Below are 14,621 nucleotides of genomic sequence, written 5' to 3' on the forward strand. Positions count from 1 at the left end.
TACATAGCAGATCCCATAGCCACCTCAGCCTCATCACTTACCGCTAGTGAGATTTACGCCTATGACCACACCCATATGACCCCTTTCTCTTCCCAACATAAAGAAGTAAAGGTGTAGGTTCTAGAACTCACTACCCTTGCGCTTTGCCTGCAGTCGCACCAATGTATCCATAAAAAGGGGCGCGTCCCTCACAACGCCGCAAAATAAGAATAAGATATGAACGCTGGCCACTTTTAGTTATTAACTCATCGTCACTCATGATTAATTTCGGCCAGGAGACACTAGAACCATCCTACTTGATAACGTCTGAGGGGTGGTTCGTCTATCCAGCAGCCACTCAGTGGTACCAGCTGATCGCCTTTCCCCCCCGTCTATTGCAATGCGTTGGTACCTTACCGGGTTTATAAAAGCAACAGAGGCGGTGCCTTTTCATCAGTCAGTATCTGAACGGGATCAACGTGTGTTTGTTTTGTGAGACGGCATTTGGCAGCCATGCAGTGGAGCGCAATGGAGATCAACCCTGAGGTATGTAAGGAGCTGCTGGTTATTACTTTTAGATACTGAGGTGTTGGCGTTCTGTTCTTGGAGTCATTTATGTGTATTTCATTTTTTTCACAGATGCTGAACAAAGTGAGTGCTTGCGAAATGGGGAGGCCTTCATTATATAACCATGTGGCAGCACCAACACCCGGCGTGTTCCCGGGATTCCGTTCTGCACAAGCTTGTGGCGCTGGCCCGATGTTTAGCCCGCCCGGTGTTCAGCCTGCCCTTACTCCGCGCTATGGCTGTGCGAGTTGCCAGGGCGTGGCCCTAGGATTTGGCTGCTGTGGTACCCGGGCCCCTACAGCCTCGCTTTCATCCTCAGCTTCATCAGCACAGATAGAGTCGGGACGGGGGGAGGGCACAGGGGTGTCCAGTCTCTGGCCATCAATATATTTGAGTTAAACTTCCAGCACTTAAGTTGGGCATTTCTCCATTCCAGTTTTTAACACTGGATTGGGTGTTGCTGCAAGGCCCCTCTAACCTGCTTGTGATAGGTCAGATGATTACTTTTAAGTGTACAGGTGTGGGACCTGTTATCCAGAATGCTTGGGACCTGGGGTTTTTCGGATAAGGAATCTTTCTGTAATTCGGATCTCCTACCTTAGATCTGCTAATAAAATTATTTAAACTAATTAAGCCCAATAGGGTTGTTTTGGCTCCAAAAAGGAATAATTATATCTTAGTTGGGATCAAGTACAGGTACTGTTTAAATGATTCCCTTTTCTCTGTAATAATAAAACAGTACCTGTACTTGATCCCAACTAAGATATAATTAAACCTTATTGGGGGCAGAACAGTCCTATTGGGTTTATTTAATGGTTAAATGATTCCCTTTTCTCTGTAATAAAACAGTACCTGTACTTGATCCCAATTAAGATATAATTACCCCTTATTGGGGGCAGAACAGTCCTATTGGGTTTATTTAATGGTTAAATGATTCCCTTTTCTCTGTAATAATAAAACAGTACCTGTACTTGATCCCAACTAAGATATAATTACCCCTTATTGGGGCAGAACAGTCCTATTGGGTTTATTTCATGGTTAAATGATTCCCTTTTCTCTGTAATAATAAACCATTAAATAAACCCAATAGGGCTGTTCTGCCCCAATAAGGGGTAATTGTATCTTAATTGGGATCAAGTACAGGTACTGTTTTATTACAGAGAAAAGGGAATCATTTAACCATGAAATAAACCCAATAGGACTGTTCTGCCCCCAATAAGGGGTAATTATATCTTAGTTGGGATCAAGTACAGGTACTGTTTTATAATTAGAAAAGAAAATAGCTTTTAAAAATGTGACTGATTTGATTAAAATGGCCTTTCCATAACTTGGAACTTTCTGGATAAAGGGTCTGATACTATTTTTTATTTTTTTTTATAAACCCTTAGTGCCCATTATTGTCGCCAAGTGCACCTTCATCAAGGCTTTCTTTATTATTTCCACCTAGAACATGGATTCAGCATATGAATAGGGAGAACAAGAAAAAATGCTGGAAAAAGTTTGCTAGAAGATGGATATGGGCCTCAAATCACATGTAAATGCCAGAGAGAAAATGTCCCTGGGGTGTTCCCTGATGAATCTTTCTGAGGTCTGCGGTCCTCTTCAAAAGTTTTGGTTTTTCTTAATTTGGGCAAATGTCCCCTAAGAATGAATTCAGTTTTAGGTGAATTCCCAAGGGCAAAGTTTTCTCTGGCCACTCCCAGGATGATATTTTGATAGGACATGGTATTTACCTAGGGTAGCCAACATCATAGGGGCACTTCAGGGCCAAGGGTAAAATAAAGATATTTACTGAGACTATGCACAGGCATGGAAACTGTTATGTTCATTTGCATCAGTGAGCCAATGCAGTCCCTGATTTGTCGGTAAAAAATCAAACCTGATTGATCAACACCTGCCCAGTTTTTGGCCAGATATGTCAGGGGGGTCCCCATACATGGGTGGATAGAATCGGTAGCTTAAATCTGCTGGTGTATGGCCACCTTTAGCTAGTATATATCTGATTAGATTAAGACAATCCTATTGGGTTTTAATGTGTAAATATGCTCACATAAACCCTTCCCTGCCCCACCCTTGTAGGGCCCAGCCTTTCTGTATTGCCATGGTCCCATATCTGGATTTGTCTTTCTTATATTTGGGTCTTTGTTTGTTTTGTTTGGTGGTAGTATCCTTATTACTATCCTCTTATCTGTCACATGTTGAATTGGGTTGCTACTTGAATTTCCCTCATACAGGTTTCTTTGGGTGGGTAAGAATATATACTGACTGCTCAGTCTCTTATAAGCCAGAGTGTTCTACTACTTTCCAGAAGGTTCAGTGGGAGGCATAATCTCCCTCCCTTTCCATTATGTTTCTAAGGTCAACCACAAGGGCCCTTCAAATTGCTCCTGAGAGATTGCAGCTTGCAGTCACTGACCCTACCACACCCGCACTGCAGTCTAAGTGAATCTTTTATTTGGAAGTGAATTTAAAAATCGGTTCTGTACAATTCCCTGCTACTGAAAGGAATAGTCGGTCCTGTCTTTTTACATTGAAAGATTTATATTTTAGTACCAGCTTCATAATTTCAGCTGTGATACTAAAATCATAATTCTGAAACAAATATTTTACTTTTTTATCCTACACCATGCTTACTAAGCTTTTTTTTATGCATTTTTGTAACAGTGGCTTTTATTGAATGAGCAGTCTCAAATTTTTTTTTTTTTTTGTCACAACCCCTTTTTCTATGCTGGTTATAAGTGGTTAATTTCAGTAAATGCATTTGAAACTTTAAGCATTTAGGGTCTTTGGGCTACTCTGGTACATTTAATTCATATTGAAATAAGAACTGTTCAGGAGTCAATATTAAATGCACAGATACAACCTCCATACACACATGCTAGACAGTAAATAATATAACTTTCTGAATGTATATATGTATGTTTCTGCAGGAACAAACATTTGAAAAAAAGTTATTTTATTAGGCAAAAATGTTTTTAGAACATAATTCTAATCAACTTTCCAATATTCATTTCTCAAATTATTAGTGCTTTAAAAGTTATTTGTAAATGTAATTGCTATAGAAAGCGGCATTTGCTGAACTCGTGGTTGTTAATTTTTAAACCATGTTGCAAGTGCCAGGCTCCTCCAGCGAGACAGGTCTGTAAAATCTGCTGCTTGTATTGTTTCAAACACCAGAGCCCCCAAGGCAGAGAATAGAAAAGGACAGACACCGCTTTTAATAGAAATTATATATACGAATAACTCAAACCATTACAAATATGTAATGAACATATATTGCAAAGCTTCCTAGAATTAAGTTTTTTTTTGTTTTTTTTTTTTTTTTTTTATTAGGCAAAAACTTGTTTTTGGGTTGACTTGTCCTTTAAGGCTCCATAGCAAACTCGCATATGTGAGTCTCCAGCAAGCAATGTGGCCTAACACATTCAAACTGCTTATAACATAACTATAGAATTGGTTTAAAGTAATAGTTCAGTTAATATCCCTTTAGCTATGAACCTGACCTTGTTGTTGTATGCTCAGAGTTTGGGGGTGCCCCCCATTCATCTCATGTAAATAGTTTGCAGTTGGTAAGCTGTGCTGCCTAATGCAATAAAGTAAAGTATGAATTGTCTGACTGTGCAGGGAACACCGATATATTCCCCAGCTTTTTGCTTTTGTAAGGCACGCTCCCACCTAGCCACACCCCAGGTATTTACTGTATACCCATCACTTAATCATCTTGTTACTATGGCCTGCTCAATAATGCCTTTATTGCTCATAATACTTGCCACTCCTATACATTTTTAATATATAAATGCTGATAGAATCTGGGATCAGGCATTCAGAAGGAAAACCTTTGCCATGTGGTGCAGAGTGCATTGTTAACCCCTGTGTGAAGATGGAAGGAATGGAGATGCATTCAGAGCAGTTGCAGCATGTGCACATTATAATAGCTAAAGGATACTGCATAATGTATGTAGCCACAGGGCATATCTAGCAAAAAGATTGATTGACTGTACAATTCCTGTTAAGTACAATAGAATGCATAACTAGAATGTTTTGGCAGATAAAGGGCTAGACCTTAACAACAGGTGTTAGCCTCCCATTAACAAATATATAGAAAAATCACCATCCATTTGAAAATGTGTCTGTTGGACTTGGCTAAAATGATGAATTACTAATGAATAATTTTCATACTCCTAATTGCTATTACTGGTATTGAATATCCACGCCTGGACTGGGATACAAAATTGGCCCTGGCATTCCAAATACAGAAGCCCAAACTTCCCCCCACCAGCCCACCAAATAGTGACTGTCTGTGGCATCTTACAGCAGCCCCTCCACAGATTGCCAGTCCGGGCCTGCCTGCATCCTTTCCAAGAGATGATACATTGAGTCAAGGGCTTTGCCTTTTAAATGTAAGCAGATTGATTTTTTTTTTTTTGTCCTTTGCAAACAAGGCCATCATGTATTCCAGATTAGTGATGACTTGAATTTGTATGTTAGACCTGGGAATTCTCTTACACATGCCCCCTGAACTGAATCAGTTTTCTGTTAGCCTATGCTTCTGCAGACATGTAGAAAGTCCTGAGACCTGAGAAGCGGCTTTATAAAAAAAAAAAGATTCATTGCAATGACTGTTTCTTTAAGGAACATAACTACATTAAAACATTAAATTGTACAAGTGTAGTGATCAGATATTGTTTTGATCAGTCAACTAAAAGTTAATAAAATGAAGGCAAAGATCTGATTGGTCACCATGGTGGTTATTGGCAGCTATTTTTGTAAATCTGCTGCTATATGTATATATTTCTCATTTAGTGCGTGTACAAATTTCTCCTGTTATGGTCTGGTTGAGTCTTATTTCGTCTCCATTTTGTGGTCTAGACCTGAACATGTTTATATTCTGTCTTGCCCTGTCATTTGTGCAGGTTCTGGCCCAGTTGGGTGTGTTGGATGGCTGGAAATTTGTGGATGTCTTGGGATTTGAGGATGAATCTCTGAGCAATGTTCTTACACCAGTCTGTGCAGTACTGCTACTCTTTCCCCTTACTCCACAGGTAAGTTAGCAGCATTTTTATACAAGCTCCAACACCTTTTTTGATATGAGCTAATTTGGTTAAAATTGAGGATGAAGTGGATTCCATCTATATACCGGAATAACAAAATGTTGCTTTGAATCTGTATAAAATTGACACCAGGATAAATAGCTTTGTAACGGATATGTGGCCCAACTTGCTGATGCTTTGTATTTTGTTTCGCACAGCATGAAAACTTTAGACAGAGCCAAATAAAGGAGCTACAAGAGAAGGATGCAAACAAGAAAGTATATTTCTTAAAACAGACTATTGGTAATTCCTGTGGTACAGTTGGGCTTATTCATGCTGCAGCAAATAATAAGGATAAATTAAATTTTGGTGAGTATTTGCCATTTAGAAAAGTTAATGTAAAAATCTAGCCCTGTATAATGCTAAACTGCATAACTGATGAAACCTAAAAAGTGACCTTTTAATATACAGTAGTAATATTGCCCCACGCCCTTTGTTACCTTCAACAGAACTTTTACACTTTGAACACAATGAGCTGAGTTGGGTTTGTTTCAAAACAAAGATTTCTACTGAGCATGAATACTGCTCTTGGCTTGGTAGTGTTAAAGGAAAAGTAACACTAAAATTTTTAAATAAAAAATCTATTCTACCCTGCCCCAATAATTGCCCTATCCTGCACACCATTTATTATTTTGAATGCTTTTAGAAAATACCTGCTAAAACTTTTTAAAATTGGGGCGATGCAGGGCAGAATCCACAATGTGACGATCAATTAATCGATCCTAGACTTCCTTCTGTACAGGAAGGAGCTGGGTTATGATCAATCAATCGATCGTCGCATTGTGGCTTCAAGCCAAACAGGCGATGCTGGGCAGAACAATGCTATTGTATTCCATTACACTAGAAGTTCATATTACATGTTTCTGGGGTTCTTTTTGATAAGGGCTGAAGCATTATCGATTAGGATAGCTGGAAACTTGGTTATCTGGGTGATGAATGAGGGTTCTGAATGGCTAACTGGGCATTAAGCTATTCCCTACCACCTGGTCAGAGGGTTGTCAGCACCGATCCAAAGCAGTACTTGGCTTCAGTTTGTCTCCAAATATTGAATAGGCTTTAATATAGCCAAGTGCTTAAAGATAAACTCAGACTTTTAGAAATGTGTTCATTTTAACCTTTTGTGTCTGTGCTATTCCCATGTCATGCAGCTGAAAATTCTGTGTTAAAGAATTTTATTGAAGAAACTGCTACACTTTCACCTGAAGAGAGGGCGAAACACTTGGAAAAACATGAGGTAATGTTTGACATTTGCTTATCTGTATAAAGTAACGCAGAATGGTGTAATCTAATGTGCGTGTTTTCTACCTAGCTAATACATAAAAAGCTGTAGGATTTATCACATTTTAGAGTTTAACATGTTAAGGTACAGTAATAGAACAGATTAGATTGGCACATACAGTAGGTAGATTACACTATACCAATGGGAAAAAATTGGTATTTACTTAATATACTGGAGACTGGTATGTGAATTGGCAGTTTCCATTTTGGGACTGATCTAGTTTGATGACTTATTACAAACTTCCCTATGCCTGAAGATCTCTAGTATTCATTCTGCATTTTTTGTAGGCCATAAAGTCTGCTCACAACTCCGTGGCAGCTGAAGGACAATGCAGGGTAAGTCTCAAAGCCTCCACTAACCGTTACGTTGTCTTGTCTCTTCCACCCTAATGGAAAATGGGGCATAGACTCTTTCCAGAACACTTTGCTAACTGGGCCTGCAGTTGTGGTTCTTCTATGTGCACCGCATGCTGGGCTGTTTTAATAAAGGAGCAGTTGCCAAGGCTCCCCCCCCCCCCCCACCAATATAGGGGCTCACTTGGATATTTCATCTGGTTTAACTGATGAAATTTTCAATATTGTATACCGCTCATTTTAATAAAAAGGTGAGAAATGCTAAAGGGATCGTTCTTTAGTTTTGTAAAAGAACGATCCCTTTAGCATTTTTTTCATGATTACAGTTTATCTCCTCCTGTTGATCCAGAGTGGCACACCTATAAATTGTATCTTATCAGTAAGCACTAGCTATTTATTTGAAGGTAGTTCTATTAGTTTTATTTGGGCAATGGGTGCCTACCAGTGAGTTATTTGCATTGGGCAACCTGGTGCCTAAAGGCCCCCACGGGGCGATTTTTTTTTTTTTTTTTTTTTTTTTTTTTTTTTTTTTACTGTCAATCGACAGATTCCCGAACGATCCGATACTATCGTTAAGTTATCGTATAGTTAATCGTGTGCGAACGATCGTCGGCCCACTAATCGACCCGACATTATCGTCCCCAAAATCGATCGGCCAGGTTTAAAAATTTTAGTCGTTTAACGATAAAATCTGCCAGTTGGTGTGAGTGTCAGACATTTGTCTTAGAACGATTGTTCTCTGCGCATGTCATGATTGCCAGCAGCGGAAGTCAACGAACATAAATAAATAAATACCGCTTCCGCCACAACATTGGATCGTACGTAGATGTACGATTGTACGTATATTACGATAATGATACCATGAAATCTTTTGCAAATTATCGTTGCCTGTGGATGGCATATCGTATGGAAACCCGATCGCCATACGATCATTTGTCAATATCATCGTTCGTCGCACAACGAGTGAAATCGCCTCGTGTATGGGGACCTTTACAGTGGCCCCGAGCACATGCATTTTATCACCTCCCTACAATGTGCTGTCTAAAGCTGGCCATACACATAAAATTGTATGAAACCTAGTTTTGGATTGGGTGGGCTCCGAATTATCATCCCAATTTTTGTACCATGGCGATCTGTTTAGTCAGTAGGCCAGGTTAGAACATTTTGATAACTATAAAATCTGTGCCTGTATTGTATATCATGGGATATCCTTGGGGGACCTACAATGGAAGTCACTTTTGTACAGTTAGTCTGCCAACTATTTCATGTTCAGAACATCCTCCCGATTTATATCTTTAGGGTTTTATAATCCTGCAATTTCAGGCTGAATTTTGGTTTCAGATCATTGCATTTAAATGTACGACCAATATATGAATGTTCGTCGGAAGAAGACTAAAAGCTGAATGTGTATGACCAGCTCAATGCCCTCATGTGTGAGAAGTCCAGGGCAGAAGGTGTTTGTTATACATGGCCTCTCAGTCCCAGGAGTAGCTGGGATTTACAAGCTCCAGGCACAAAAAACGGGTACCTGTCAGTGCAGCACTAATACCAGCATTCTACCTGGATATGCTGAGATGTGAAATGCAAGCTGTCACTAAAGCTCCAAATAAACTACTGGTGGCGGTGGTTGTTGTGTTACATCACCAGCAGTACTATAGATGTTACTTTCTCTGCCCTTTAAATGGGAAATGTGTTGACACCAGTATAAAGGCTTTTTTCAACTCTTTCCACAAAGCACCAGCAATATCAAATCTAAGTGAAAGGGGAGGCAGCAGTGACTTTCAAATGCAATGTTTGCCATCTGCAAACTAAGGTACTGTTGTCGGTTCACCAATATGAAGCTCAAATATACAGATAAGGATTCTTGTGTACGTTTAATATACAATTTAACTCTAAATTATACAAGCTCAGTGTGTGGAACCTTAATTATATATGTTATATACAAGATATAACAATTGTTCTCATTTCTCAGCTGTGGGGGAAAAAAATGAAAGTTCATACTTACATTCTGTCACTTTGTCAGAATGCATTACCAAAACAAAACTAAATTCTGTAGTATACTTTTAGTACCTTATAAATGAAAAGAACTGTCAATCTTGGAAACATCTGCTTTAAAGTTTAAGTGAGTTTAAAACCCGCTCCTACATCAGTAATTGTGCTGGATTGTACAAAGTTGATGTCTCTTTATTCTTGATTATAATATGTCTGCATACAGTGTAGCAGCCTTGTGACATGGGTTTCATTGTGGCCTTTATTTAATTTTCAGGAGAACAGTGATGTAAACTTTCATTTTATATTATTTACTGCTGTTGATGGACATCTTTATGAGTTGGGTAAGTGGGTTACTTTATTCTCTTAGCATTTTACACCATTTTGCTTTGCTATATTTTATTTGATTTACTGAAGGGTTTTACTTTTGCAGAAAGCACTAGCTATGCCCCTATGACCCTTCTGGGGCATGAGTGAGCCCAGGGGTGGCAGCAGCCCCAGAAATGGCCCTGGATTCACTGGAGTTCTTGCTCCCAACAACCTTAAAACAGTACAAAATTTCCTTTGGCATGCTTTTACTGGAACATGTTTGAGCTTAAGTACATGTAAGCTGCCCAGTTATCCCAACCATTATATTATATGTGTACCATATAGTGGATAGGCTGGTTCTTAGCCTGCATAGCAGCCCAACTGGCATTAGCCTAATTTGTTCTGCTATCATAACAGGACATTCACAACAGGTCTCCTGACTAGTGTCTCTACATGCATCATCTTACAAACAATCCCTCATTTGCAACATGAGAGCCCCTTTATAATATGTATATCATAAGATCAACCTCAACAGCCTTCTTTTAAACAATCTTATCTCTACAACCATTGCCAGTGCCAGTTTTAGATATTTTTGGGGCAACTCTGAGAAAGTTAGCAGCATCTATAGTTGGTTATTTCATAGGGAAGGGCACGTTTACATGTGGCGGCTGATCTGCCATTTGTATGTTCAAGTTATGATGTGTTGTCAGAATCTCTTAAATGTAATGCTGTACTGAAATGACAATGTGAAAAAAAAAAAAAAAAATTTTTTTTTTTTTTTTAAGATGGCAGACTTCCTTCCCCTGTGGAACATGATGCTACCTCTGAAGAGACTTTACTAAAGGTAAGTACTTTTTAATTGTTTTTCAAACTCTTGGACACTCCCTTTGGCCTGGGGGCAAAACAATCATATCAGTCTAACTTGGCCCAGGACATAGGTGGCCAAACTAGACCATTTTCTTGTTTGATAAACTTGACACAGGAGATCTGAATGTGTATGGCCAGTTTTTACATGAGTTTTAGGGCTCATACTCGTGTTTTGTTTGTTCTGTATGCCTTCACAAGTGTGTATTGAGTGCAAAAAATCATTGTTTGCATTTTTCAGTTCCAAACACAATCCTCTTTTCTACTGAATTATGAACATGTGCCAAGCACAAGAAAATGCACCAAGCTGTGACTAAAAAAAGTGAATGGAGTAAAAGGCAACTCTAAGCACTGGAGTACAACCAGGCAGAATCTAACAATCAATTGGCGAATGTGGTCAGGGGCGCTCAAACATACATTAAACACAAAAAGCACTTGTGAGTGCAAGCCCTTCAAAAGGCATGGCAGTATTAACCCTATTCCCACTTTAAGAATTGTAGGCTGCCCCCTGGGATCATAGGATTCACAGTGCACACAAACAAGCCAAGGCACACACATACATTCTAGGCCCCATCAGCCAATGAATGGACAGAGTTCTGCCTTTTGCTCCCACACTACTTCCTGTTACAGTTGGAGCTGCATTATTTCCTGTCAGCTGATCTCTGAGGGAACACCCAGCCTATCACTAAATGGTGGCTCAAGGGAAAAGTATGTAAAAGGGCAATATTTAATATATATATATATATATATATATATTCCTGATGGTATTCAGTCTGGGGTATAGTTTTCCTTTAAGACCATTGGGGGCAGCATTTGCAAAGTCTTTCAGTTTAGTGTCTTTTGTTTTTATCATTACTATACCAACTTTAAAAGTTTTTTTTTCCTTTCTAGGATGCAGCCAAAATATGCAGACAGTTTACTGAGCGCGAACAAGGGGAAGTTCGTTTTTCTGCCGTGGCTCTAAGCAAATGCGCTTAACTGTGCAGATACAAAGCAGCTTATAATTCCATATACACTCATAGACAGTGCAGCTTAATACTTTTAACTGTTTAGAGAAGTCATTCAGTTTCTTGCTCCAGGCACTTGTGTGTAAAACACCAGCCCAAAGTGCTGATCTGCATATATGGATACAAATCTGTATGTTGTTGCTGTGATCTGATGCTTTACTTGCCTTTTCAATTTGTAATTGCTAACCACTTAAGTGCCACACCTTGTTCTGTTGAAGAATAAAACGTTGTTTCCGACTTAGCCTGATGTGATTTATTCAAAGTGAGGAATAAATGCTTATCTAATGCATCTGGCCTGTACCTGTGGCAGAAGGCTGCAGCTCAAGTGTGTGTGTGTCCAACTGCTTCAGACTTCAGTGGGGATGCTAGGAGCTATAGTTCCTGCCTTACCCACCCTTGTCTACTGATCCTTCCCATTTTTTAATGTTGACCATCAAACAGTCTTGGGACTCAAAACCACTTTGTGTATTCAGTGTTTTTGTTTTTTTTGCTCTATGGTAAATGACAATGTCACTCCTATATTATGGGCTGGGATTTGGCAATTCTTAGCAGGGCTGCCTTTTTAGCTGAAACTATACATTATATTACGATCTCATTTATACATACACCTAGAGGGTGTAAACTAAAAGATAAAATGACCACTTTCCTATAAGTTACAAATGTTTAATAGGATAAATTACAAAAACATGTTAAAACTTTCTCCTAGCTCTAACTTTTTAAACAATGTTGCAATCAGCTGGCTTGTTCCATAAATCAGAGCCTCCAGGCAGATAAAGGCTCAGACACTCTACTTTTACTTTTATGCACAATGTTAAAATAATTGGAAGTTTGTACGTTTCCTAAATGTAAGTTCTGGCTTTAAATCCACTTTTAAATGTAATGTTACTGTTGCCTGCAATTCCTGTATTTCACCAGGTGAGGGCACTGCTGTTTTAAAAGCAGCCCTTTTGGAATTCTTGGAAAGGCAGCATATGTTTTATGGTCTCCATTAACAGGCTGCTGCCTCTAGTCATTTATTTTCCTTTACAGTAGGGGGAACTGCATGAACCAACCAGGTTGGGCCCTGGGATTTACTTTTAATGGCAAAACAATTCCTGTTATCTGCTTACACCATGATACAGTGTATGTAAAATATATAACATATATTTTATTTTCTAGAGACTACTGATTTCAGAAAAAAACTGTTGAATGCAATAATGGGAAGGCATTCTGTTCCTCTAGCTACTGCTTTACTGTTATTCCATAGAATTTCTTTAGAGCACTGGTTCCCTTTTCTTAGACCTCATGTGCGAAGTTAACTAGTTGTCTCTCAGGCCTGACCCATCCAGCATTTATTATAACTAAAGTTTTGGTTGTAAGTCTCTATGCAAATATCATGTTACCAGTTTCCATTGCATTCAGAGCAGAATAAAAGTAATGCAGATTGTTTTTACTACACTGCTGAAATATTTTTACAGATCTTTATACAGTAAACACTGTTTTTGTCATGGTGTAAAATGTAGCAGTGTGCATTTTTTTTCAGAGACCCCTTGGGCTATGAAGAAATTAAATTGAGAGGCCTAGACTAGATCATTGTGGCAGCCAAAACCACCTAGAAAGACTATAGGCCTGCCACTGGGAATGGAATCAAATCTGGGAGGAAATTAAGAGAGCTGCTAGCCAGGCTGTGAATAATCACAATGTATACAGAATGTGGGCTGCATTATGAAATGCAAAGAATACACGGGACACCAAGCAGGGGGATTTTATTTAGAAAAAAAGCTTGTCCATAAATACCCTTGAAAAAAAAAAATGTTTTTGCAGTTATTTACATGAATTGCAGTAAAATGTGATCTTGAAAATTAAGACCAGCCTAAATTGCTTAGGTTTGTATGTAGTTCAAATAGGCTTGACTCATGAACAGAAGCTGTATTTCCTTAATCACAAGGTTTTAACACTGAACCCTGACAAAAAAAAAAGACTTGGATTTCACTGAAACCCTAACGGTTATCATTGCACACGTGCGCTATACTTGTTTGCCCCTTTTTAAGTTGAATCATTACACTTCTGTTTCATGAAATGTCAAGATGAAAAATCTAGTTTTTTGTGGAGAACCAGATTTTTAAATACTTATCAATTTCTCTTGCTGCTCCAACTTTGTTTTTGTAAGAAGACTTGTGCACTAAAGATTCTGAAATATTGTGTGAGTGGCACAAATGGGGATGTTATTTATAGAAAGGTGAGATAACTCTAGGGCACAAATGCCAATGGTTTGGAACCTAAATCACTGACAATGACTGCACATCCTCGTGCTCGGCCTTATTTTTACATGACAACAGGTGCCTACTGCAGAGCTGCACAGTGAATAGATGGACTGCTCCGGACAGGTGCTGGGCAAGTCGTACAGCTGGCACGAGGAATGAGATGTAATGCTGTCAGCTTCTAAATGGCTTCTCTTCTGTGGTATTTCATATATTTGTACCAAAGCCATAACGTTAGGGTTGTTGTGTTAGCAGGTTTGCTGCTCTTCTATAAGGGCATTTAGGTGATGCAACATGATGTTTAGAACGCCAGTATAGAGAATAGATAAAAGACTAGTACTGTAGCACACAATGCACCAAACCAGCAGCTCCCTTCCTGGCCTTTGCTTTCAGAAGGATGTGGCATCTTGGCATGGTGGGAAAATAAGAGAGAATTGAAAATGTGCACCTCAAAGGGGAATTTATATAAAGGTATAAATTTAGGGTTGAACTGAGCCAGCCAGACAATCCTGGTGGTCCCCAGGCCTTAGGGGCCCTGCTGCCTGCCCAGCATTCTGCAGGACAGGGGGATAGGCTTGCAATAGCTGAGAGAGAAAGTATGCCGTAGGGCTGTGATCCCCAAACAGTGGTTCACGAGCAACATGTTGCTCACCAACCCATTGGATGTTACTCCCAGGGTCCTCAAAGCAGGTCCTTATTTTTGAATTCCTGGCATAAAGTCAAGCTTTAGTTACAAGTGTACTGCCAAACAGAGCTTCCTGTAGGATGCCAGTCCATGTAGGGACTACCAAGTAGCCAATCACAGCCTACAATTGGTGCCCCCAGGAAATTTTTGCATGTGTGCCTCTACATCTGGGGTGGTGGTTCCTTGAGCGATGGCCCTCAATGCACTTCAGAGACCCCCCCCCCCCCCAACACTCTAAATTTTACAATGGGTTCATAAC

The 14,621-nt window shown here is 39.4% G+C and overlaps 1 protein-coding gene across 2 annotated transcripts; it reads left to right on the forward strand.

The window, feature by feature from the left end:
- The first annotated feature begins 226 nt into the window (after positions 1-226).
- Positions 227-11,678, forward strand: uchl1 (ubiquitin C-terminal hydrolase L1). Of its 2 annotated transcripts, NM_001011321.1 has the most exons (10): positions 449-525; positions 619-630; positions 1,994-2,134; positions 5,460-5,588; positions 5,795-5,945; positions 6,785-6,870; positions 7,203-7,250; positions 9,535-9,601; positions 10,352-10,410; positions 11,322-11,678. In NM_001011321.1, exons 3-10 carry the CDS (start codon positions 2,057-2,059, stop codon positions 11,406-11,408), a joined length of 705 nt encoding a protein of 234 aa, NP_001011321.1. In that variant the 5' UTR covers positions 449-525; positions 619-630; positions 1,994-2,056; the 3' UTR covers positions 11,409-11,678. The 2 variants fall into 2 exon arrangements, with proteins under 2 accessions (XP_012816643.1, NP_001011321.1); XM_012961189.2 differs by lacking the exon at positions 1,994-2,134 and having other exon boundaries at positions 227-525.
- The last annotated feature ends 2,943 nt before the right edge of the window (positions 11,679-14,621 follow it).

This window comes from Xenopus tropicalis, chromosome 1, assembly GCF_000004195.4.
Source record: "Xenopus tropicalis strain Nigerian chromosome 1, UCB_Xtro_10.0, whole genome shotgun sequence".
Lineage (NCBI taxonomy): Eukaryota > Metazoa > Chordata > Amphibia > Anura > Pipidae > Xenopus > Xenopus tropicalis.